At 39.7% G+C, this 26,105-nt stretch overlaps 1 protein-coding gene and 1 non-coding gene across 2 annotated transcripts in view; both read left to right on the top strand.

Annotated features, from left to right (window-relative positions):
* The window catches only part of LOC101743430 (facilitated trehalose transporter Tret1), a 121,918-nt gene extending 97,667 nt beyond the window's left edge, over positions 1–24,251 (top strand). The window contains exons 4-5 of the mRNA XM_004933474.5: positions 16,975–17,162; positions 21,104–24,251. Of these exons, the coding sequence (XP_004933531.2) occupies positions 16,975–17,162; positions 21,104–22,135 (1,220 nt within the window). The 3' untranslated portion in view covers positions 22,136–24,251. The remainder of the gene's footprint in view (positions 1–16,974; positions 17,163–21,103) is intronic.
* Positions 16,294–16,365, top strand: TRNAG-UCC (transfer RNA glycine (anticodon UCC)). Its single transcript has one exon. It is a non-coding gene; the product is annotated as a tRNA-Gly (tRNA).
* Positions 24,252–26,105: the final 1,854 nt, after the last annotated feature.

Here is a 26,105-nt window from a genome sequence, read left to right as displayed (position 1 = left end):
GGTGGCTCAGCTATTGCTGTTCAAGGTTGATAAATCGAACAGCGCTGATTTTCAGTCACCCCCGTTTCCCCTTGGTTCTTTGCGGGAATGAAGGCTAATTACGTGTGTACATACTTAGAATATGGTATAAATTAGTAAAACTAGTAAATTATAAAAATTTAAGAAAAAAAACAATACAAAAATCAAATTAAATTGTGAACCCGAATACAAAACATAATAAGCACACAGTAACAACATCCCGTAGGTAGCCCTGAAGAAATGAATATTTTATCTAGACTAATCCAGAACTTTCTAGAATATGCGAAATGAAACGATAAAATTATTAAAAGGCAGTTTTAAATATGATCAAATAAAATATAGATAACCCACTTATAACACGGTAGGTACGTTTTTACGAAGTCCGTGTTATGCGAAATCGTGTTATATGGGACTAGAAAGAAGCCAGTACAAAAAGGATAGTATTTTTCCCGAACCAAACATCTCAACTATGGCTTTACGTGTTTGTTTAGCTATTATGCTATGATACATGAAAAATAAGCAGGAAAATTTCTGTTATTCCCATATATTCGGTGATCGTAGTCCATAATTTATATTTCATAAATAATTTTTAACAAAAATCTCACTATCGTGCTGTAGAAGTAGCGTGTTATAAGAGGGCTTTCGCGTATTTTTCTTTTCGTGTTAGAGTGGAACCGTATTCTAAAATACCGTGTCATAGCAAAGGGCTACCTGTGTGCTTAGTGCGAGTTTTTTAACGTTCTCGACGAACGGCAAACGTTCCAAATCCATACAGATTTGAGTTAACTTTTACGCTATCGAGAACGTTAAAAAACTCGCACTAAGCAAACAGTACAACAAAATGTACTAGGTTTCGATAAAGAAAAAAAAATAACGATCATGTCAACTACGTGCTTTTTCTTTACGATCCAGATTGCAATCGTGCCACGGAATATTAAAAGAAACTAAACATGATCCAGTTTCGTAAACCAGTGGAAGAGCCCGCGAAAACAGAGGTTTACGTCATTCGTAAACAATATGAGAATTAAAAAAAAAAACTACACCAGATATCCCGTGTTTAGATTTTGGTTTGACGTTAGTGTTACGTGATCTGTGAATTATGGATGTTTTTAAATTTGGTATGTTTTTTTCATCGTGACAGGAAAGCCTAAGATGCGAATTAATCACTTTGAGACACAGATCGGAATATATCTCAAAATGGCCACACAAACTCTTACTATTTGTTGTTCACTTATAAGTAGTGTTTAATAAAGAGCTGAGAATTTCTAAAAAATTATAGTTGTTAAATCGATTTAGACCTTTTTTTTTCACAGCCCACCCGGTGTTAAGTGGTTACTGGAGCCCATAGACATCCACAACGTAAATGCGCCGCCCACCTTCAGATATAAGTTCTAAGATCTCACTATAGTTACAACGGCTGCCCCACCCTTCAAACCGAAACGCATTACTGCTTCAGGGCAGAAATAGGCAGGGCGGTGGTAACCAACCGCGCGGACTCACAAGAGGACCTACCACCAGTAAAAGATCAATTAAAATCTGTCATAAATAATCTTATGGAAACGATAGTATGATTACTCTGTGCAGGCAAATCAATCATCACTTCGTTTTATAGAAAATCTCCGTTAGAAAATAAACAGACAGATTCGCAGCCCCAATACATACATATCACAGTTCGCTTATTCAGTAAATCAGTGGGAAATAATGTGTTGATGGATAAATGAGTATGTGCTGTGCGCGGTTGATTGAAGTTATGTTTCGCACGTGTTTTAGAGCTGTCGGCGTATATACTGGAGTGTGGCTATGCTAATTGTGCACCGATTTCGTTCTAAAGGTCATGATTTTTGACTTTATAGTCTGCAGTTAGTCCTAAGTAGTCTGGTTTAAGTGTCTTGGACTGATGAGCGCAGACCTCTACGTATTTAAATGGATTAATGCGAAAAAAATCCTTTAAAATCATTAGATACCATTTGTTGTGGTGTGCAACTTCTTTGACAGGACCTACAATGACTGGACATAGACTAAAACAGAGACTTGACAGGTGATTCGAAAAGAAACAAATGAAGCGAAATGGAATGAAGACAAATGTGACTGATGGCAGTCATTATTTTCTATACCTTCCTAAAAGACATAAACATAGATAATACACTTAATATTTGAGACATACACGACCAGACGACAAAGAACAAACCGGCCGTTCACCATTTTTGATTCAGAAGTCGATTAAGACCCAAGACGAAAGTCTCAATTGAATATCACAGCTGTCACACATTTCAAACCAGAATTCGCGACTGATTCGCGGTAGAAATAGTCTAGCTCCACCACTTATGGGAACTTAGAATATCCTGTCAATAGTGGCTGCGAAAATATATTATTTGAAAATGTCGCGTTATTTTTTCCATCAAATATGGCACCTAACCCAGGATTTGTACTAGTTTGGCTTACTTGGCTTACTTGGCCACATATTCTTCGTCTAAATCTATCAGTAATTAAAGCTCAAAGTTTTCCTTTCTTCCGACAATCGAGGGCATTTGAGTACAACGCTTCATTTCTATATTGTAGTTAAATGTTTTAACACTTAGGAAACGAATAGAAGGACTTTTCGTGATCGCATGCACGTATCCGCTGACGTAAATACGTATATGGATATTTGTATGTGCTACAAACAACGTTTCTGGCTTCGTATAAAGAATACATTAATGAAATATATGATAGGACCATTAACCTTGACCTCATAAAATGGAGTCGTTTTCAATGTCATAACCGTAAATTCATTAATGACGTGTTATTAACACGCCAAGCTTATGGCATTTGAATTTCATAATGGCTTGTCGATATCATTGCCTTATTTTAATGTTTTTTTATTTATTTTTTATTGCGTAGATAGGTGGAGGAACTCACAGCCCTCCTCCTCCTCCTTGCGTCGGTTTCCTCATTACTGAGGGTCGTGGTCATAGCCTTGAAACAGATTGTTTTTATAGTGCACCGCCATCTGTTCCTATCTGCAGCTGAGTGCAGAGCATCGTGCACTGTGGTATCCAGGGCTGCACGAATCTGGTCCGTCCAACGGGTCGGGTTCCTGCCTCTTGGTCGCTTGCCCTCGACCTTTCCAGTGACCATCAATTTCTCTAAGTTGTCACTGTCTTTCCTTGCGATGTGGCCAAAGTATTCAAGAATCCTTCGCATGCAAATGGTGGAGAATCTAGTCCGGATCTTCAACTGAGCTAGGATGGATAAATTGGTGCGGCGTGCGGTCCAGGGAATACCCAACATCCTCCTCCAGCACCACATTTCGAAGGCATCAATCCGATTGCGGTCAGCTTTCTTTATAGTCCATGTCTCTGCTCCGTATATGAATATTGAAAACACTAGTGTGCGGACTAGGTTGCCCTTGGTGTTCATAGAGATATTTTTGTCCTTCCATATTTTGTCCAGTTGAGACATGGCACCTTTTGCCATCCCAATCCGTTTGCGAATTTCCGGTTCACAAGAGCCATTGTTGCTGATGTTGGAGCCCAGGTAAACAAAGTTGTCCGTTACTTCTAAATTAAGTGTACCGCTGAGCTCCAGTCTACTCACAGCCCACCTGGTGTTAAATGGTTACCGGAGCCCATAGACATGTACAACGTAAACGCCGCCCACCCACTTTAAGATATGAGTTCTAAAGTCTAAGTATATTTATAACGGCTGCCCCACCCTTCAAACCGAAAGGCATTACTGCTTCACGGCAGAAAGCTACCCGTGCGGACTCACAAGAGGTCCTACCACCAGTAATATTTGGCTTGGTATGTGTGTATGTATTTGAATCTTTAAGCACCATTATCACCGACTTCAAAACTCCGATTAACTTTGCAAACGCATCAAGAACTGATAACTGACTGACAATACAATCAATCTATAACTTCGCTCTGATTTCCTGACAAAATAAAAAAAAGAGGAAACAAATTATTAGTTCGTCATAAGTGTGTGTTTAGATTTAAGTTCTTTTACTACATACATATGGCTCCTTTAGAATTGATGTGACTTAAGCCTTCGTCAAACAGAACGCGTAATTAGCGCGCGTCAGAACGCTTTTTTTTTTTTTCCTACCTAAGCCCTAGGGGCTATGTCAGCGTAACCCTAACTTTAGTAGGTGAGCTCACGGGGCTCAAACCTAGATGACGTTGCTAACACGAACCCTAGCAAAAGCCGTGCTTCGCAGAATCTACCATCGGATCGGAAACGCGACCCACTGAGAAGATCCGGCGAGAAACTCAGTGGGCTGTGTCTGGGAGTTAATTTACTCGTCGAGCCCTTCGTCGCAAGCGACGGGTTCGACGAGAACGGTGACCGGTGCTTGAAGTACCTAAAAGCACCGTTAGTGGATCGGGAGGATCCGAGATGACGTGTTTTGGGCGACGTCGACTACTTTCCATTCTGTTCGCAGGATCGGGAATGTAGTTACCGGCGGCCACGATGAGAGGGTTCTCGTGTCGTGCCGCTTTATCGAAGTGGAGTCAGAGCGCTAAACTGACGCCGCGCTATGACGCCGAGATGTGTTGTACTACTATGGTAACATACCGTCAAACAGAGTACCAGCGCTATAAGTACGCTGCGCTCTGTCGCGGCGTTAGGACGATTTGACGTCAGGCGTTGTAATTTTTTACAAATTTTATTTTAGCGTCCGAGATAATGTGTATTAAAATACTAGATAATGGCCGAAAAAATTATATAAATAGTTAGAAAATACCCATGCTTATACAATGCCACATTTGAATCACTCGATTTCTTAATACTTTTAAATTTTCACACTGCTATCGAAAGGCACTATGATTTGGCGAATACGTTGCGTCAAGGAGCGTTAGACTCATCTGGTCAATTTGAAGAGCGCGACGTTAAGTACGTGGCGCTAAGTACGCGTTCTGTTTGACGAAGGCTTGAATCCAAAATTCTTGTTTTTTGATAAACATCAAAAATGTAATTGAATTCTTGTAATTATTCAGTTTCGATTTTAAAACTTAAGGTTCAAAGCTTAAAGCTTTAAAATGCATACTTTAAAGTTTAAGATATGCGCTTGATTTAAAAGAGACGGAAAGTGCTCTTTGTCCTTTTCTAAGATAAAATTAAAATTTAATTTTAAATTAAAAAATATATATAATAATTTTATAAACTGATAACATGTTTGTAAGTAGTTCATAGTATAAAACACATTTTCTTTAAAAATTTAATTAAGCCAGTTTAATTCTAAACGTGCTGTATATTGTAATACTGATTCTGACTTTTAGATTAACGCAGTGCCAATTGTCGTTCTTACCACTAATATATCATTAGACGCAGCTTAGGATATGACCTCTTGGTGGTAGGACCTCTTGTGAGTCCGCACGGGTAGGTACCACCACCCCGCCAATTTCAGCCGTGAAGCGGAAATGCGTTTCGGTTTGAAAGGTGGGGCAGCCGTTGGAACTATACTGAGAGCTTAGAACTATATCTCAAGGTGTGTGGCGCATTTTACATTGTAGATGTCTATGGGCTCCAGTAACCACTTAACACCAGGTGGGCTGTGAGCTCGTCCACGCACCTAAGCAATAAAAAATAATAATGCAAATATACCAAAGTGTGTTTCATTAAAGAACTCAACATTAAGAAGAAGAATGTCCACTATAACCTTCACAGAACTCTTCGATAGTTCGGATGTATTCCGGCAACTTTGTGTAATGACCAAAGTAGAAATAAATTTGCCCCTGGCATACATTCTCCAGCATTGATTTGATGAAATTTACCACACAGAAGCCAACGGCATACGACAGAGAATGATTACATAAGTAAGTAAGTGAATTGAAGAATATTGTTTTCGAAATAACTAAAAGAATGTGGCTTGTAAATTGCTTCTGCCAAGAAAAATCCATTGAGTGATTCAAAAATGACTCTTCTTCAGAATTTATCATCAGATCAGCTCAATGATAAATGATAATGATTTAGATGCCGAATACCGGACAAAGTGGTACAGTCTTTTGAGTCCGCACGGGTAGGTACCTCCACCCTGGCTATTTCTGCCGTGAAGCAGTAATGCGTTTCGGTTTGAAGGGCGGGGCAGCCGTTGTAACTATACCTGAGACCCTAGACCCTATCTCAAGATGGGTGGCACATAGATGTCTATGGGCCCCAATAACCACTTAACACCAGGTGGGCTGTGAGCTTGTCCACTTATCAAAGCAATAAAAAAAACGTTTAAAAAAGTGGATGAGTAAGTAGGAAAGCGGATCCTGGCATTAGATCGGAAAACGCTTGGCAGAAGAAGAAGAATGTTCTGAAGAAGTAATTTTAAAATCGACTGGTTTTTTTAATCCGTTTCAAATAACTAACTTCATTTTGGGAATCCGCGAAGTATTCTCTTCGTAGGGGCTTTATACGCAACGGCATCTAATGATGAAAGATGTATGGAAATGGTAGATGTATGGAGATGGTAGTGCAAGGTAGAGGGGGAAGAGGTCGACCGAAGAAAACATGGATGGAGTGTGTGAATGACGATATGAGAGAGAGAAGAGTGAGTGTTGAGATGACGGCTGATAGAAGAGAATGGAAGAGAATGGTGGAGAAAAAGAAGAAGGGGCATCTAATAATGACCAAAATAATAAACAATTTCCCTAAAACGTTATGTAGAGAATAGTTATTCAATAATGAATATTTGGTCTGCGTGTAGCCGTGGAAGTCACGTGGCCGATATAACGATAACAAAACACACCCGATTTGATTTAAAACATTTGAATTCGTATTCAGGAGGCTGCAACCTCTCCCCATACGAGTATAATTACAAAGAGCGTAAATATTTACGGGATTACATTAAACGCGAAGCACATGGTGCTGGATGAAAAGAAAATTACACTTTTTATATTAAATAAATGATGTAATCGCTTGATACGATTTTTTTCTTCTTCCGACCACTGAAGAAATCAGACCCGGCAAATATCAATTGCTCTGAGCACGGACGCGTATGCCTGCGCGTGCTTCTGTTCCGAGGCTGCCATGTTTTCCGACTTGAACGGCAAGCAGCTTTTACTTATGGTAGGACTTTTTGTGAGTCCGCACGGATAGGTACCACCACCCCGACTATTTCAGCCGTGAAGCAGAAATGCGTTTCGGTTTGAAGGGTGGGGCAACCGCTGTAACTATACGGAGACCTCATAAAACGGAGAACTCATATCTCAAAGTGGGCGGCCCATTTACGTTGTAGATCTCTATGGGCTCCGGTACCCACTTAACACCAGGTGGACTGAGCTCGTCCAGCCATATAAGCAATAAAAAAAACTATTTTTGACGTGATAACATCTTATAAATCGATGAACACCGGCTGCACGCACGAAAAAGTGTCACGTTCCGCGTGAGCCTTAGCATCCAGTAGTTCTGCTACTGTACTTATGTTTATCATCATTAAACTATCGTCCGTAAGCCTAATTTACAGGCAACAATTTTTTTTATATCTTCAATGAACAAGCTATCCGTCAATTCGATGTTATGCGGTTACCGAAGTGAGCATAGATATCAACAATGAAAATGCCGTAAATTTTATAGTACAACAGCAGCAGACCCCCCCCCCCCCCCCCCCCTTCAAACAGAAACGCATTGCTGCTTCACGGCAGAAATAGGCAGGGTGGTGGTGCCTACTCGTGCGGACTCACAACACGCCTGATTTGCGTTGAAACTAACCGTCTATGCAAAAGTCAAATACGGACGTCTTAGTGTTTATAAACATGGCCGCAAAATAAATCTAACAGTAAAGCCAATAAATCAAAAGCCAAATCAAAGCTTTCGTGAACTTAACTGAGTAACACTGAGAGCGGAATATCGTGAACTCTAAATCATGGAACTGTCCATAGAGCTACCACAAAAATAGATGTGACATTTGCATTATAAAAAAAAAAAATAGTTATTGACACACGATTCGCGGGCAAGGTTGTATTAAATGATCACTGGTATCCACAGACTTTACAACGCAAATCTCGCTATCTAGGTTGAGAGATGAGATTGAAATCTCAATTGTAAAACATCTGTCACATTCTTCACTCTGGACCCATGATAAGCTAACAACTAAAGCAGGACGATGATACCTGGATATATGGAGCCTGGAGATCAGTAATACAGGTCTTTGAACCTAGTACAGACTTCAGCTCTTTCAAAGGCTTACAAAATTTATTATAAGGTTAATTTCCATTTGTATTTGTACTATACCTTTAAGAGAGAAATAAATAAAAATTATAAAATAACATAATGCGTCTTATCACCGGAAATTGGATATTTACTTACCAGATAATTACTTAAGGCACTTTTTTCGGGTGTTAAGTTGTCGCCGGAGTCGATAGCATCAACCAAGTAAATGCCACTCACATCTTGTGAGATATGAGTTCCAAGTCTCAGTTTTCGCAATACAATGGGTGCAGATCTATCAATTAACGTTTTTTCAGCAATATTTTATTCCCTTGATTAGGTATCCCCTTAAAAGTATGGTTTTTCAAGATGACGGTCTTGAGAGACCATATCAGCGTAACCGGGCGAGTAGGTGAGCTCACGGGTCTCAAACCTGACGTTGTTGCTAACACGAACAAGAAGGTAGTAAGAGCCGTGCTTCTCAGAATCTACCATCGGATCCGAAACGCGACCCACTGAGAAGATCTAGCGAGAAACTCAGTGGGCTGTGTCTGTGGGTTAGTTTACTCGCCGAGTCCTTCGTCGCAAGCGACGGATTCGACGATAACGATGACCGGAGTATTGTTACTTAGTTGCGGGATTTGAAACCTCGCAAAGGCACACAGTGCGATATCATTACATGAAGCTTTCTCTACTCTAGGGAAGGCCATTACGTATAACACTCTACTAACGCTCTCAGTAAAATGATGTATTCAATGAAAAGGAAAAATAAGTAAATAATTTCATACGCCTTCTGAGTCATTACTTAGTCTATGGTATTACAAGTTCAATATTTCAACACGAAGAAATCCGGGCGCTATAATTATCTCTTATCGTCCGTTCAGACGGACAAACAGGCACGATCTTAGTATATAACATGACTCAATTTGGACGTGGTGAAATAATAGCAGTGGTGGTTTTGTGGTTTCACGAGTACCTTAATGTCCGAAGTTGAAAGTCGGAGACAGAACCCACACTGTGGTTTTTGGTTTTGTTATGTTTATGATATATTTTTTATTGCTTAGATGAGTGGACGAGCTCACAGCCTACCTGGTGTTAAGTGGTCATTGGAGCTCATAGACATCTACAACGTAAATGCGCCATCTGCTACCGCCATGCTACCCCTAGTAAGCTACCATTTACAAACGTTACTGTAAGGAAAAAAGTTGGGCGTCTAGTCAAAATGTAGCTACTCACGAAAAATCAGCTTGTTAGTAATAAATGATGAAAAGTGTACCAAGGATCCTGTACTATAATTAGAATTCATAATATTTAATGTGTATAATATTAGTTGGATCGCTAAAATTTATAAAATTACTAGCGGACCCGGCGAAATTCGTCCCGCCACACGGTTTGTTTCAAACACATCAACCGGTAAACTAAAAAATTCTACAATAATTAACGATAGAATATAATATTACGTTTAGCTGTCAGTTGCGTTTTGTTATTCCATATTAGTTGCGTTTTGTTATACCACGTTTTATGTCACGTTCTACGAGAATGTGATGAAAAGTCTTTATTCTATGTCCTTTTCCTGGTTTTGAGGTACCTACTCACCAATTTTCAGCCAAATTAGTTCAGCCGTTCTTGAGTTATAAATAGTGTAACTAACACGACTTTCTTTTATATATATAGATAGTAAAAGATACAAAAAAAATGTTCTATTAATTTAGCATGCGTAATTTAGAGTTGGCGACACCTACCTAAGTTAAGCTAAGCCATCGACCCTCCTATTGAATAAAAATACATTAGCTTCTGGGCGCCATTTGAAAATTTACAAAATGACCCATCATTAGGGACTATAAATAAAACATAAAGATGGCGTTATAATGATCTAAGATAACTAAACGATTGCCCGTTTTCTCCTACGGCGTACGACGTTATAGTCCAAGCGAGCGTTAGCGGTTTCTAGTCAATATTGCTAGTCAATATTAGCCACTGTTTCTCAGCCCACTGAGTTTCTCGCCGGATCTTCTCAGTGGGTCGCGTTTCCGATCCGGTGGTAGATTCTGCGAAGTGCGACTCTTGCTAGGGTCAGTGTTAGCATCACTCCGGTTTGAGCCCCGTGAGCTCACCTACTAGTTAAGGTTACGCTGAAATAGCCTCTCAATACTATCAACTAAGGTAGGGCAAAAAAAACTGATTGTATCAGGGACAGATCTGTGGTTTATGAATTCAGCACGCAAACTAGAAACATTGCTATAGTTTGAAATGCTTGCGTGTGTATTTATCGACGGTGGCAATGTCAACAAGCTGAGTATCTCGCCAGATCTTCTCAGCGGGTTGCGATTCCGATCGGGTAGATAATTCACGAAGAACCTACTCTTAAGTTGTTAGGTCTCCTTTGAATGCGCTCGGGTAGCTGTTAGCAAATCCCACCCCTCCTGGCTGAGCCGTTACTCGCCCACCTGTCCTGGTAAAACTAAAAAGGCCTCCGAACCACCAGTAATTCTTCATTCATAAAAAAATAACATTACAATGGCGGTACTAATTTAGGTGTAAAATTTTGATGATTCCAATTGGTTTATGAATTCACAGCTAGAACGCCTATCGACGTCATATAACTAAATTGAAAGTCAGGCTTAGAGTATTTTTTCGAAGAACAGCCCCCAAGTATTTTCAGAAGTCATTTATTTCATTTTCTTGCAGAGTAAAGCCTATAGATAGATGTCTTTGTTTACAATCAATTTTTCATTTTATTGATTTTCAAAAAACTCGGGTTTTCATGAAGTCTTGTTTTTCTCAATAAAATAGACAATATTTCGTACAGTCACCGGCTTTTTAGTTGCATTGCGTGTACCAATTGTGTGTTCCTGTTTTCGAAACTTGTTTTCATCTGAGCTAATCTTGAAAATGTTGATAGCGTGATTCAACTAAGATTAAAGACTAGTAGTGGGCTAGTACACTTCTGAACATCAGTATTATTATCTGATTCAACTAAGATTAAAGACTATTAGTGGGCTAGTACACTTCTGACCATCAGTAATATTATCTGATTCAACTAAGATTAAAGACTATTAGTGGGCTAGTACACTTCTGAACATCAGTAATATTATCTGATTCAACTAAGATTAAAGACTATTAGTGGGCTAGTACACTTCTGAACATCAGTATTATTATCTGATTCAACTAAGATTAAAGACTATTAGTGGGCTAGTACACTTCTGAACATCAGTATTATTATCTGATTCAACTAAGATTAAAGACTATTAGTGGGCTAGTACACTTCTGAACATCAGTAATATTATCTGATTCAACTAAGATTAAAGACTATTAATGGGCTAGTACACTTCTGAACATCAGTAGTATTATCTAATTCAACTAAGATTAAAGACTATTAGTGGGCTAGTACACTTCTGAACATCAGTATTATTATCGGATTCAACTAAGATTAAAGACTAGTAGTGGGCTAGTACACTTCTGAACATCAGTATTATTATCTGATTCAACTAATATTAAAGACTATTAGTGGGCTAGTACACTTCTGAACATCAGTAATATTATCTGATTCAACTAAGATTAAAGACTATTAGTGGGCTAGTACACTTCTGAACATCAGTATTATTATCTGATTCAACTAAGATTAAAGACTAGTAGTGGGCTAGTACACTTCTGAACATCAGTATTATTATCTGATTCAACTAAGAGTAAAGACTATTAGTGGGCTAGTACACTTCTGAACATCAGTAATATTATCTGATTCAACTAAGATTAAAGACTATTAGTGGGCTAGTACACTTCTGAACATCAGTATTATTATCTGATTCAACTAAGATTAAAGACTATTAGTGGGCTAGTACACTTCTGAACATCAGTAATATTATCTGATTCAACTAAGATTAAAGACTATTAGTGGGCTAGTACACTTCTGAACATCAGTAGTATAATAGTACCGTGCTCTCGGCTGTCCAACTTCGGCAACCAAAGCGCCTTTTGTCGCGAACCCAAAAAAAAACTAACAAATATTCATGCCAATTTTAACCGCACAGTTTCAGACAAAAATAAACACGGACAGACGAAGCGAGATATATATAAAACGCAATCCTGAGCTTTCAGGCAGATCTATATCAAAAGCTCAAAGAAAGTACTTTTTTTTAGAACTTTTTGTTTTATTCCGTCTTCCCTTAGACCGTGAATGCAACAAGAAAATGTATTCGTTCACATAGCATAGATTTAAACGGCATGCTTTTAGTGTATTTCCCGATCGCCTGTCTTTAAGTGGTCACCGAACTCATAAGCTCTTATGACATTAATGCTATTGAAGTCGTCGTGGCGTAAAGGATAAGGAGTCCGGTGCATTCGTGTTGAGCGATGCACCGGTGTTCGAATCTCAAGCGGATACCAATTTTTCTAATGAAATACGTACTCAACAAATATTCGCGATTGACTTCTACGGTGAGGGAATAACATCGTGTAATAAAAATCAAACCCGCATAATTATAGTTTGCGTAATTACTGGTGGTAGCTCCTCTTGTGAGTCCCCACAAGTAGGTACCACCACCCTGCCTATTTCTGCCGTGAAGCAGTAATGCGTTTCGGTTTGAAGGGTGGGGCAGCCGTTGTAACTATACCGAGACCTTAGAACTCATCTCAAGGTGGGTGGCGGCATTTACGTCGTAGATGTCTATTGGCTTCAGTAACCACTTAACACCAGGTGGGCTGAGAGCTCGACCAACTATCTAAGCAATAAAAAATCAAAATTATATGCTTCAAATGCTTTACAGTTTTAGTGGTCACGGTCGTCCGTGATGTGATGTTTACTGTAATGAAAAGATTTAAGACTCAATTCGGTTTCAACCATCTAATTTAAAAGAAAAAACCCGCGAAAAATCAACAACGAGAAACCAAAACGAACAATTAAACAAGCTCTCTATTTCGTATTCATTAACCGCCAACAAACCGAATCTGACCGCAGCGTCAAACGGAAAACACAAAATAAATTACCTCACGGGTTCCCGAACGTCTATACGCATCGATTTATTAATCATTTCACTTTTCAAATGTTAACACGTTTAAATAAACAGCGGTATGCCATTAATCAATCGAGATTATTTCCGTTAACGTTCCGAAAAACAAACGGAGTTGGTACGCGGTGGAGAGATGGGCAGGATTCAGGGGGTCTCAATGGGGGGTCTGTTACGTGAAAACAATCTTTATATTAATACGTGAAGCAAAAACTTTGTATCCCTTTTTACGAAAATTGCGCGGACGGAGGAGTATGAAATTTTCCACACTTATAGAGAGTATAGAGAAGAAGTGCACAATGCCAATAATAATACATAAAAGATACATTAAATCAATAAAGAAAACATCACACACACTACATACCATGTATTTGACGCACACATGCATGCATACTATTTATTGTCAAACTTTTGTTCTTCACGTCTGTTGTCAAATTGAGAATAGCTTAAATATTGTTTGTCTTTGTCAATATTTTTTATAGTGTAGTCTTGGCGAAATTTGTGATTATAGAAGTATAAAATACAATCATAATAGTGTACAAACTTACAATTCCAATTAACTATAGTCGAATTTCGACTACTGCGGGACTACTAGTTCAAGGAAATTCATCAATAATGTCAGCGCTTGTAATGCTTTCAAAAATAAATGCTGAGTAACATAATCTAGTGATATTTTTAAAGAGCATTCTATTGTATTGGTATAACACTATGTAGCTGAAATTTTAAACCTAAAAAGACTCTAGGGTTATTCACCTAATCTTTCAGACTCACAATATAAATGATCAGTTATTATGCCAATTTATATAATGTTACATCGCTAAGAGCAACGCCATCTATCTTCGAATAACAAAAACGAATATTAAAAGAATTAGTTAAATCGAGAACGCTCGAGAAGTACGCCATCTATTATCAAATAGCGGAAACATCTATCGAAACTACTCGACCTGTCAGGAATGTCTCGATAATTGTAGAGACGTCGTATCGACTATAAAAGCGTTGCAGAGATAAAAGCAATAAAGCAAAGGCAGTTAGTAATCGGATCGTAATGTTTTAAGTGTTAAGTAGACTTTTAATTTGTACTTTGGTGGAAGTTTTATTTATGCCGAACCCCAGCGCGTAACAATAATAATTCAAATACTTAATTATATATAACATGATGAAATTCTCCCTTTGCTTTAGAATTAGACCGACTCATATATTCTCGTGAGCATCGTAATAGGGCACTAAAGATTTTCTTCTGGCTACAATCTAGCTAGCGATTTCCAAGGAGGGTGGTGGTTGTTAGGCAACTCCGTCCAGTAAAATTCATGCCAATTCTCTGTGTACCATGACAAAAGAATACGTGCGCCGACCACACATAATTTAAGGTTACAGGATAAGAAGAAAATGTAATTCTTTCGGTAAAGTCCTTCGTGAAAACGTATTTGGTACAAATTTCCTTAAATAAATTTATGCCTGCTTTTTTTAAGCTATTGCAAAGCTTTTATTGCTTATTTTATTATTGTTTTGATATAAAATTATTATTATTATCTAATTATAATTGCATAAGTTGATAAAAAATGCTATGCAATAGCTTTACCGCGGCAGTCCCCGAGTGCCACACGTGTTTTTTTTCCTACCTATTCTAGTAAACTCGAGGGGTTATTCTAGATTGGCCTAACTAGTAGGTGAGCTCACGGGGCTCAAACCTAACGATGTTGCTAACACGAACCCTAGCAAGAGCAGTGCTTCGCAGAATCTACCACCGGATCGGAAACGCGACCCACTAAGAAGATCCGACGAATACCTGCGTGATTTCAAGACTGGCACCTCCCGATCCACTAACGGTGCTTTTAGGTACCTCAAGCAAAGGTCACCGTTCTCGTCGAACCCGTCGCTTGCGACAAAGGGCTCGACAAGTAAATTAACCCTCAGACATAGCCCACTGAATTTCTCGCCGGATCTTCTCAGTGGGTCGCGTTTCCGATCCGGTGGTAGATTCTGCGAATCACGGCTCTTGCTAGGGTTCGTGTTAGCAACATCGTCAGATTTGAGCCCCATGAGCTCACCTACTAGTTAAGGTTCCGCTGAAATAGCTTCTCAAGGCTATCAGCTTAGGTAGGAAAAAAAAAACTGGCATCGCTTCATACTATAACAGCATGCGTTTTATTCTATAGACTATAACTACGATAATCCTTTCCGTTTTAACAACGTCGGGAGGCAATATTCTATTCCCTGCGCCCGTCCCTGTCCTTGTAAATATATTTAGCGCTGAATCTCAGTGGTTTTATTTTGAAACCAAGACACGTTAGGTATTTAGGCTGAATTGAACTTGTTTGTTTTAATGTATTAATTGATTTACGGCTCGTGTTTGGAATTAAATCACTTTCTTTTGTTATCTATCTGCTGTTTGATCAACACGATAATTCAATTGAATTGTTTAGAAATTCCAAATTAAAATTGATTCTCTATCCCTATTTTGTGCTGGTGGCAGGACGTCTTGTGAGTCCGCACGGGTGGTTACTACCACCCTGCCTATTTTGAAACAGTAATGCGTTTCGGTTTGAAAGGTGGGGCAGCCGTTGTAACTATACTTGAGACCTTAGAACTTATATCTCAAGGTGGGTGGCGCATTTACGTTGTAGATGTCTATGGGCTCCAGTAACCACTGAACATCAGGTGGGCTGTGAGCTCGTCCACTCATCTAAGCAATAAAAAAAAAAAACAAAAAACACAAACGTCGAGTATTGTGTTTCCGCTATCTGACAATAAATGGCGTTGTAGTTCTTGAGCGTTCTAGATGTTACTAGATCTTTAAATATTCGTTCAGCTATTCGGCGATAGATGGCGTTACTCTTGCCGGTGTAACAATACTCGTAGTTTCGGTGGTCGAGAATTAATGTGAAGTGTAACTGGACGTATAAGTCTGCAGTTTGTCGACACGCCCGCGGCTTCGGGTTGGTGTACAGTTACTACAGGGAATGGTCTGGTTGTAATTCTATTAACGTACGTCAGGTGGCGCGCGAATAGTCAAACATAGTTTTTCATTCAGCTAGCAATAATCCCAACGTTGATCGGATTTTAATGGTAGCTATTGTCATGAGATTTGTACACTTGAATCAACAAAGCTTGCATAAATTAATTTACGTGATAACTTTTATACTTGTACACAGATGCGTTGGTGGTGTAATGGTCAGCATAGTTGCCTTCCAAGCAGTTGATCCGGGTTCGATTCCCGGCCAACGCACGTTTTTATTTTATTTTTTATCGATATATTAATCTGTGTTTTAATATTATTTTAATGTTGGTATTGGCATTGGTTTTATCGTATATATTTTTATGATCAAACCTGACACAAAAAACCTTATTCATTGTAAGCTTGTAAGAGTAGATTAAGCTATATCTTTTCTCCTGCAGAGCATATCTTAAGTCAGGGCGGACAGTCATTATAAAACCGAATGATACCTCAAAGGGCGATCTTCTAGTTTGATGCCTATGAAGTCCTTAGAATCTTGAAGCGTTAATAAATATATTTTTTTTATGTAGTTAGATGCACGGGTTGACGCTAGGCTACGATCTATTTCGGTTTCAAAATGAAAACTGAATTTAAGGAATCCGTGAATTATGACCGGACAATTACCACTTTCCATTAATAACCACTCCAATTCTTACTGAAGACTGAAGAGGGGCGGTGAAATTCGCACAATGAGGTCTACAGAAAGAATCCACCAAATTGTACCGCCAATTGTACTTTTTTTTGTATTTAATGTATCGCACTGTTTATTTGTTTTTTTGGTGTACAATAAAGAATACTCTCTCTCTCTCTCTCAAATATGTTTTTTCTTGTCTTCGACAGGAGCCTTTATCGGTGGCATTATGGGCGGGATGGTGATGCGGTTTGGCAGAAGGACGGTGTTGCTAGCTACCGCCCTACCCTACACACTGGCGTGGCTGGCCACGGCGCTATCAAGCAGCGTGCACATGGTATCAGCCACCTCGTTCTTCGGGGGAATGCTGATCTGCTGTATAAATATGACGACACAGGTAAGGATAGCATCGTAGAATCCTTTTTGACAATGGTCAAACGATGTGGTGGCTTTATAGTCCTCCTGATATTGAAGTTTACTGGTGGTAGAGGTCACCGTCCTCGTCGAACTTTTTTTTATTGCTTAGATGGGTGGACGAACTCACAGCCCACCTGGTGTTAAGTGGTTACTGGAGCCCATAGACATCTATAACGTAAATGCGCCATCCACCTTGAGATATAAGTTCTAAGATCACAGTATAGTTATAACGGCTGCCCCACCCTTCAAACCGAAACGCATTACTGCTTCACGGCAGAAATAGGCATGGCGGTGGTACCTACCCGCGCGCACTCACAAGAGGTCCTACCACCAGTAATTACGCAAATTATAATTTTGCGGTTTTGATTTTTATTACACGATGTTATTCCTTCACCGTGGAAGTCAATCGCGAACATTTGTTAAGTACGTATTTCATTACAAAAATTGGTACCCGCCTGCGGGATTCGAACACCGGTGCATCGCTACATACGAATGCACCGGACGTCTTATCCTTTAGGCCACAACGACTTCTAAAAATTACGCAAATTTATACTTTTGCGGGTTTGATTGATGATAGAAGTTTTCGGCATTCTGTTTATTTCTTTAACTGAAATCTCTTACATCCTGGCTCGGAGGTTGGGACAGCCATTATCATAACACAGCTGAGACTTTGGATTGATCTCTCAATGCGATATCGTTGCGATATCATTAAAACCCAGTGGGTCGTAAAAAGTTAAATTTTCTAAGCCAAAAAATAAAATACCAATTCGAACTAGGCTTTTATTTTGTTTTGTTTTAGTCTCGTAAAAACAGTTTACAATGAATAACGTCTCAGGACAAAAGAACGCTAAGCTGCTTAGTTAACCAAGTGTTCGATACTCATTGCTGTAGCGGATACGCAATGTATCAAAACAAACTCTACTATTAAAGGTCAGAAAAGACTCCTCCTACCCTGCTATGCTACCCAATTGCTTCTTTATATTGCTTAGATGGGTGGATGATCTCACGGCCTACCTATTTTTGAGTGCTCACTGGAGTCATAGACAGTAATAACATAAATGCTGACCATAAGATATGAAAAGTCTTAGTTTTTACAGTACACAGGTGGCCCATCTTTCAAACTGAAACGTATTACTGCTTTTTGCTATTAAATTGTATTTCATTATATCATTCCTTCACCATGGTAGTAAGTCGTGTAAATTTCTTAAGTACGTATTTAATTCGTCAAATTGGTACTTGCGGAATTTGAAATACCAGCATGGTCGCTCGATACGAATACACTTTGGCGTCTAATTTTTTTTTTTTGATCGTTTTTTTGATCGTATGTGAGACTCAACGATCTGCATGGTGTTGTGAGCAGACCGCGGGCCCAAGAATTTTGGATTTTAGCGCCCAAAAGGATGGAGACCTCACTCTTATGGCATAAGGTGCACAATGGCTGTATGGCATGGAAGGTGGTTCTTCTGCACCTTAAGTTCAGCTGTAAAGTAAATCATTTACTGGTGGTAGATGAGGTATTTACTAAGCTTCTCACTGGTAGACATCATCGTTTTCTATATATCTGTCGCAAAGCTGTCGCTGTGTAATCCAATCTATACATCAGCTCGACGACAGATCGCCCTGAAGACGTCTTGGAAGATGGCGTTCATTTTTAAGCGATTGCATAGCTTTTATCGTCTCATTTGAGCGCGGCGACCGAACCAAGAATTTCCGTAACGAAAATAAAACCTAACACCGCCACTCCACCTACCTTGTAGCTCGCATTCAACACATTCACACGTTGCGCTTGTTTAGTGTCTGTGAATAAGCGCGCGGCGTGACGTCGCACTGCATGCGCATCTGAAAAGTCTGCCCATCTCTCTCTCACGCGGTCTAGCTTATGAGTGTGAAGGGGCAGTTAATGTTTTGCTTTATCTATTGGTTCCGGTAACTATTTAGAATTGAGTGTACCTACCATAGAACTTGTACGCTAGCATGCGCGCCGATCGGAATGCCACTGTGTCCATTGCAAATTACAACAACGAACAATTTGCGTTTTACAAGCCTTACACAAACTGCACAAAAACTTTCTTACACGTACGAGAACGCATATTTCTGTCATAGATTAAAAAGGTACTCAAAGTAGACCCGAAACTTTTCTAATGCCCACTTTTAAATAAAACTCTGAAAGGGATTCGACAGATTATTTGTATCAGGTTGCACCTTTTATGTATCATTGTAATTTTAGTAGGATTTTAAACCTGTTGATAGAGTACACAAGAAGAGTACTGGTATCTTCGATGGGAGAGCCCAATTCTCTCTCTGATTTACTGTAAGCAGAGTTTTAGCGAGTAAGTCATCTCACATGACTAAGTCTTCCCAATAATAAGTATAACCAAAAAAAAACGTCCTAAAAGAGGCTGCGTTATTACAATTATAATCTTCTGTCTCTGACGGGTAACGCTTGTGCGAGAGTCAAGGATATTCGTTTAGGTGTCACCATCTAGGCAGTACCACATGCCCCCTCCCCCCGGTGCGGGTATCTCGTAAGAGATTTTCCCGCCGTCACCAAAAAAAAGAAAGCACTTCAGTAAAAAGTCGCTAATCACCAACGAATCGATAAAAAAAATAGTATTCACATAGTTACCGGACTACTTGTAAAATTACCTATTAAATGTAATATTTAAGTGACTATATTATTTAAGTGAAAGATCTGTTCCACCATGAGCGGCTATCGAAGTTCACAGACATCATTAATGTGACCACAACCCATCTTGAGACATCATTAGTGCGAGTATTTTAACTCCTTGCTCTCTAGCTTCCCTTCGTTTGGCGCTAGGGGCGCTGTTCCAACTCCATACAAATTTGAGTTAACTTTTACGCGATCGAGAAGTTATAGAACTCACACTAAGGACACTGACGCGACGAAGTAACACACATGACTTTGGCCTTTTCGCAGTACCTAATACCCACGACGGTAGTACCTATTTCGGACAATCTACTTTTTAATCTGTGACAAGTTTCTCAGTAGAGCTTTCCGCGTTGAAGCCATAATTTTAACGTAGCACTTTCAAAAGGCTTTTATTTTATTTTGTAAATCGTAAACGCGTTTTTCGTATACATTTTCAGTCTTGTATATTGTTGATAAAAACGTAGACACTTATTGTTTCATTGTTGTTAGTTCAACAAAATGTAGGTGCTCGTTACACAGCTGTGTACAATATCTATATATTAATACGCGAAGCAAAAACTTTGTACCAGTATTTGCGAAAATTACGCGGACGAAGGAGTATGAAATTTCCCACACTTATAGAGAATAGAAAGTGCAGTATATTGATTTTTTTTTTTATATCCATCAAAAATTGAAGTCGTCGGATAAGACGTCCGGTGCATTCGTATGTAGCGATGCACCGGTGTTCAAATCCCTCAGGCGGGTACCAATTTTTCTAATGAAATACGTACATAACAATTGTTCACGATCGACTTCCGCGGTGAAGGATTAACATCGTGTAATAAAAATTAAAACCGCAAAATTAAAATTTGCGTAATTACTGGTACACCTGGTCTTAAATGGTTACTGGAGCCCATAGACATCTACAACGTAAATGCGCCACCCACCTTGAGATATAAGTTCTAAGGTCTCAGTATAGTTACAACGGCTACCCCACCCTTCGAACCGAAACGCATTACTGCTTCACGGCGGAAATAGGCGGGGTGGTATTTTTTTTTTTATTGCTTAGATGGGTGTACGAGCTCACAGCCCACCTGGTGTTAAGTGGTTACTGGAGCCCATAGACATTTACAACGTAAATGCGCCACCCACCTTGTGCCTATTTTGATCACAGGGCAATCTATCGTGGTAGCCTGAAGTGGAATATAGCTGGTAACCTGACCACTGCTTTAGTAACTGTTTAATCTAACATTATTCTCCTTTGTCTTCAGGTATACGTCACAGAAATAGCAGTTCCCGAGATCAGAGGATGCCTCAGCTCCGTATTGAAGATCCTCAGTCAGATCGGCATCCTAATATCATTCACTTTGGGAGCGTACCTCAACTGGTACCAACTCGCTCTGATGGTAGCCGCCGCCCCGATACTCTTATTCTTTGCTCTCTTCTTCATACCAGAAACTCCTTCTTCATTGCTCCTGAGAGGAAGGGAAACTGAAGCTGAGGATAGTCTGCAGTGGCTCAGGGGACCAGACGCGGACGTACGCCAAGAACTAGCCACAATCAGGACCAACATATTAGCCAGTAAACTGTCAAATGGGACGAACACGGGCAAATTCAAGGTATTGCTCTCGAAGCGGCTGACCAGACCAGTACTCATCACGTGCGGCCTAATGTTCTTCCAGAGATTCACTGGAGCAAACCTATTCAATTTCTACGCAGTCAAAATATTCAAGAAGACCCTAAGATCTATGAACCCTCATGGAGGGGCAATAGCGACTAGCGTTGCGCAGCTGTTGGCTTCTTGTTTGTCGGGGATGCTGATCGACAACATAGGAAGACTACCGCTTCTCATGATAAGCGGGGTGATGATGTCCATAGCCTTAGCCGGCTTCGGTTCTTACGCTTACTACGAAGAAGTTATAAGAAATACGACCGATTTAACAAGCGCCGAACCAGGATCATACGACTGGATCCCCTTGCTCTGTGTCCTGACGTTTACCATAGCCTTTTCGTTAGGCATCAGTCCGATTTCGTCTCTATTGATTGGGGAGCTGTTCCCTCTGGAGTACAGGAGTACTGGTAGCGCATTAGCGACGAGTTTCAGTCATTTGTGCGGATTCGTGAATGTTAAAACCGCCGCAGACTTCCAAGATCAAATAGGGCTCTACGGTCTGTTCTGGATGTACGCAGGTATCTCGGTCCTCTGTCTGCTGTTCGTGGTGCTATTCGTTCCGGAAACGAAGGGCCGCGAAATAGACGAGATGGACCCGAAATACGTAGAATCTTTGTGCATAAATCGATAATGACAGACGAGATGAAGTTTCTGAGATTTATTCCCGCAGTATTAAAACTGTAAGTATTATAGTCCTTCAAAGTTCCTTGACACAAGCTTCCGGTAGAAGTACGAAGAAGTCCGTTAGACTTTAATCTGATGATTGGCGAACGATTTTTAACCGACTTTAAAAAGGAGGTGGTTCTCAATTCAATCACATTTTTTTAATCTATTTCACCTCAGATTTTGATGATTCTGTTCTTTTTTTCAATGCTAGTAGCTTGTATGATCCTATATTTTGTCCAAATTTTCGATTATAAGAATCAAAGCTAATTAAGTCCAACCAGTTCTCTTCAGTCACTTGACCCTGGTAGAGTTGAAGCTTCTGGAAGTAGTTTTTAGGTTATTTTATTCTAAATAAGTCAAACTTAAAGGTTCAGCCTAGATCCCACCATAGCTCTAACTGTATATATAAGCATCTTCTGAGTATTATGACGACGTACTTCGATCGCCAGCTGGCATTTACTGGTGGTGGTCTTATGGCCCGCACGGGCTGGTACCACCACCCTGCCTATTCCTGCCTATCTCGACTGTAAAGCATTCGGTTTGAAGGGCGGGACATCACTGCAATACGTTTAAAACTTCAATGTCTTAAAATGGGTGACGACTTTCACGTGGTGTTGCCTATGGGCTCTTGTAACCACTTCACACCACGCCGCCAGTTGTTTTCAACCGTCCGAACCCATTAAAATCGTGAGGCCCGTTTTTAATATGGCAACTAATTAGTTTCATAAGAATTTTGTAAATATAACTTTCGTCTACCAACCCGACACAAATAATATTGACTGATTATTATATAAAGCTTATTTTCTATTGTCCGGACTGACCGACGGTCGATCTGGAATTGGTCTGGTCGCAGCTTAAACCCTAGTCCCGAAGTCTGCGTCTATAACTGCGAATACTCACAGATCTGTTTTATTGTTGAATAATAATTTAAATTTTAAGTTTTGACTAACATAGTGTACGTTGAATGTGTCCAGTGTGCTTAGCGCGAGTTTTTTAACGTTCTCGATAGCGTAAAAGTTAACTGAAATTTGTATGCAGTTGGAACAGCGCCCCTAGCGGCAAACGTAGGCAATCTTTCCAACTCCATACAAATTTGACTTAACTTTTACGCTATCGACAACGTTAAAAAACTCGCACTAAGCACACATGTTAATGTGTTAATTTTGGTTGAAGATCGAGCGTCTCTGTCTGGCTTGACGTTTGTAAATGCGTACGACAGGGATGGCTATAGTTAAGAATATAGTTTTCTATCCTGCTCGCTCTTGTGCTAGTTAAATGCGAGTATGCGACACGTTACGATTCAATTCAGTCGTTGTGATTGTATGTTATACTAATAATTCGTATTTTAGATAAAATATTATAGGAATATTGTTTCGAATTACGGGTGAAAATGTTCGAAAAAAAAAAATCAAGGCTTTTATAAATCACATGAGATTTTTCTTAACACTATCGATATTCTCTGTGTGCTTAGTGCGAGATTTTTAACTTCTCGATAGCGTAAAAGTTAACTCAAATTTGTATGGAGTTGGAACAGCTTCCCAGCGTTTGCCGCTAGAGGCGCTGTTCTAACTCCATACAAATTTGAGTTGACTTTTACGTAGTGTGTCAATGATATTGTCATGTCGTTGTCGTTTCGAATTCTTTTCTCGTATCGCTAAGCTGAATAAATGCATTTAAGTCTACTTTAATATTGTCCAAATCACAGTATTCACGTCAGAGGGACGTAAATAAATAAATAAAATTAATTTTGTCTATGAAGGAAATGTGAAATATAGCGTTGTTATTAATGAATAAATTAATAAAGTTAAAAAGAAAGCATAAATAGATTTTATTACGACAATTATTTCGAATCTTTGGTGCTAGCCGGTGCCTTCTTCGCGAATGAAAGTGTTAATAATAGATTTATTATATTATATACGTGAAATTTTATTGTTAATAGTTTATTTATTTAGTTAAAATATTATATTTCGAATGCCATATACAATGTGTAATGCTATTGTGTTGCGTTTCATTGTAATTATACAATTTTTTGTACTTAAAAAAATCGAATTTAAGTGTTTCAATAAAGATTGAATACAAAAGTACAATGATTTTATTTGACTGTCTTTATTTTTGGAACGAAGTTCCTTATGGGACGATGCGGAGGGGTACCCTAACCGGGAAAAACGTCCGTAACGTAAGATTTTTATTAGTAATGAACACAGTGTACGACTTAACTTTGTAATAACGTACAAAAAATGAACATATTTTTTTATCATTCATTGACCACGATCTCAGAGCGTCCGTTTGCGCAATACACTAACTCTTATGCAAGCAACTGTGAATGAAATGTACCACAATAAGTTCGCACGTTACCGAATGACCGTGGGTTGTTTTTTTTTTTTTTTATTGCCCTTGTAGGCAGACGAGCATACGGCCCACCTGATGTTGAGTGGTTACCGTCGCCCATGGACTTCAGCAATGCCAGGGGCAGAGCCAAGCCGCTGCCTACCGCTTAATACTCTCCACAAGCCTCGTTTGAAGAAGGACATGTCATAGCGCTCGGGAAACACCGTGGAGGGGAGCTCATTCCATAGCCGGATGGTACGTGGCAAAAAAGACCTCTGGAAACGCACTGTGGATGACCGCAGTGGCTCCAGGTAGTATGGATGAACTCTACTCCGGTGGCGGGCGGTGCGATGGTAAAAAGGAGATGTCGGTATCATCTCGAACAATTCCTGAGAGCACTCCCCATGGAACATACGGTACAGAATACAGAGGGAACCGAAGTCCCTCCGCAGACCCAGAGGTTCCAAACGGGTTGTTGGGAAACCTCTAGTTTTATTTTCTTTATACCTCGAACAGAACTTAAAATTAATATTTTTATAATAAGGAATTTCGATCCTATCCGGTGTCCCACGACACCACACATCTTTTTTTTAATGCCGTATAGGCACACGAGCATAATACTCACCTGATGGTGAGTGTTTACCGTCGCTCATGGTCCTCAGCAATGTTAAGGGCAAGGCCAAGCCGCTGCCTACCGTTTTCAGGAGCCAAAGCCGAATAACATGGAATGGTATTCTCGTCATCGAATGGTAAGCATAATTACAGTTACGCTTATTAGGACGCTCGTCCGTCTGTCTATCTTAGTCGCTCGTAGCCCAGAAGAATGTAAAAAGGTACCATCTAAAAAAAAAGAGAAGAAAAAAGCGCGAGTTTAAACTATATGTTTTTTTTGTGTCCCGGTAACAATACCTTTAAGCCAAGCGGTGTATTTTCTTCTTACAATTTTAATATGAAAAATGTACTTGAAGCGTCATGAATAACGAAATGAAGTTGATTACTTTAATCAATTGGGATGATTTTTTTTTATTGCTTAGATGGCTGGACGAGCTCACAGCCCACCTGGTGTTAAGTGGTTACTGGAGCCCATAGACATCTACAACGCAAATGCGCCACCCACCTTTGAGATACAAGTTCTAAGGTCTCAAATATAGTTATAACGGCTGCCCCACCCTTCAAACCGAAACGTATTACTGCTTCATGGCAGAAATAGGCAGGGTAGTAGTACCTACCCGCGCGGACTCACAAGAGGTCTTACCCCAGTAAGAAATGAAACAAGATGAGATAAGATGGAATATAGTCCCAGTATAATGTTGATTATTTTACTGAGACTTTTTCAGCGGACATTTTTGGAAGAACCCGAGAAGCTTCATCTAACGGATTTGTTTTATTTTCCCACGTGCACAATCACAGATGCTCATCTAGACAACAAACCACCGTTGTTACACACATAAAAAACACTTATTCTTCTCCATCGCTCCCTCATTGCTGAGGATCGTGACTCCGTTTCAGCTCGTCGACTGCCTGCATCCATTGTCTCCGATCAGTTGCCTAGTGTGGTGCAGCGCTAAGTGGTCCGCTGGCTTGCTCGGAGATCTGGTCGGACCAAC

Source organism: Bombyx mori, chromosome 28 (genome assembly GCF_030269925.1).
Source record: "Bombyx mori chromosome 28, ASM3026992v2".
Classification (NCBI taxonomy): domain Eukaryota; kingdom Metazoa; phylum Arthropoda; class Insecta; order Lepidoptera; family Bombycidae; genus Bombyx; species Bombyx mori.
The sequence above is the reverse complement of the archived record's forward strand: the minus strand, read 5'-3'. Positions and strand labels throughout refer to the sequence as shown.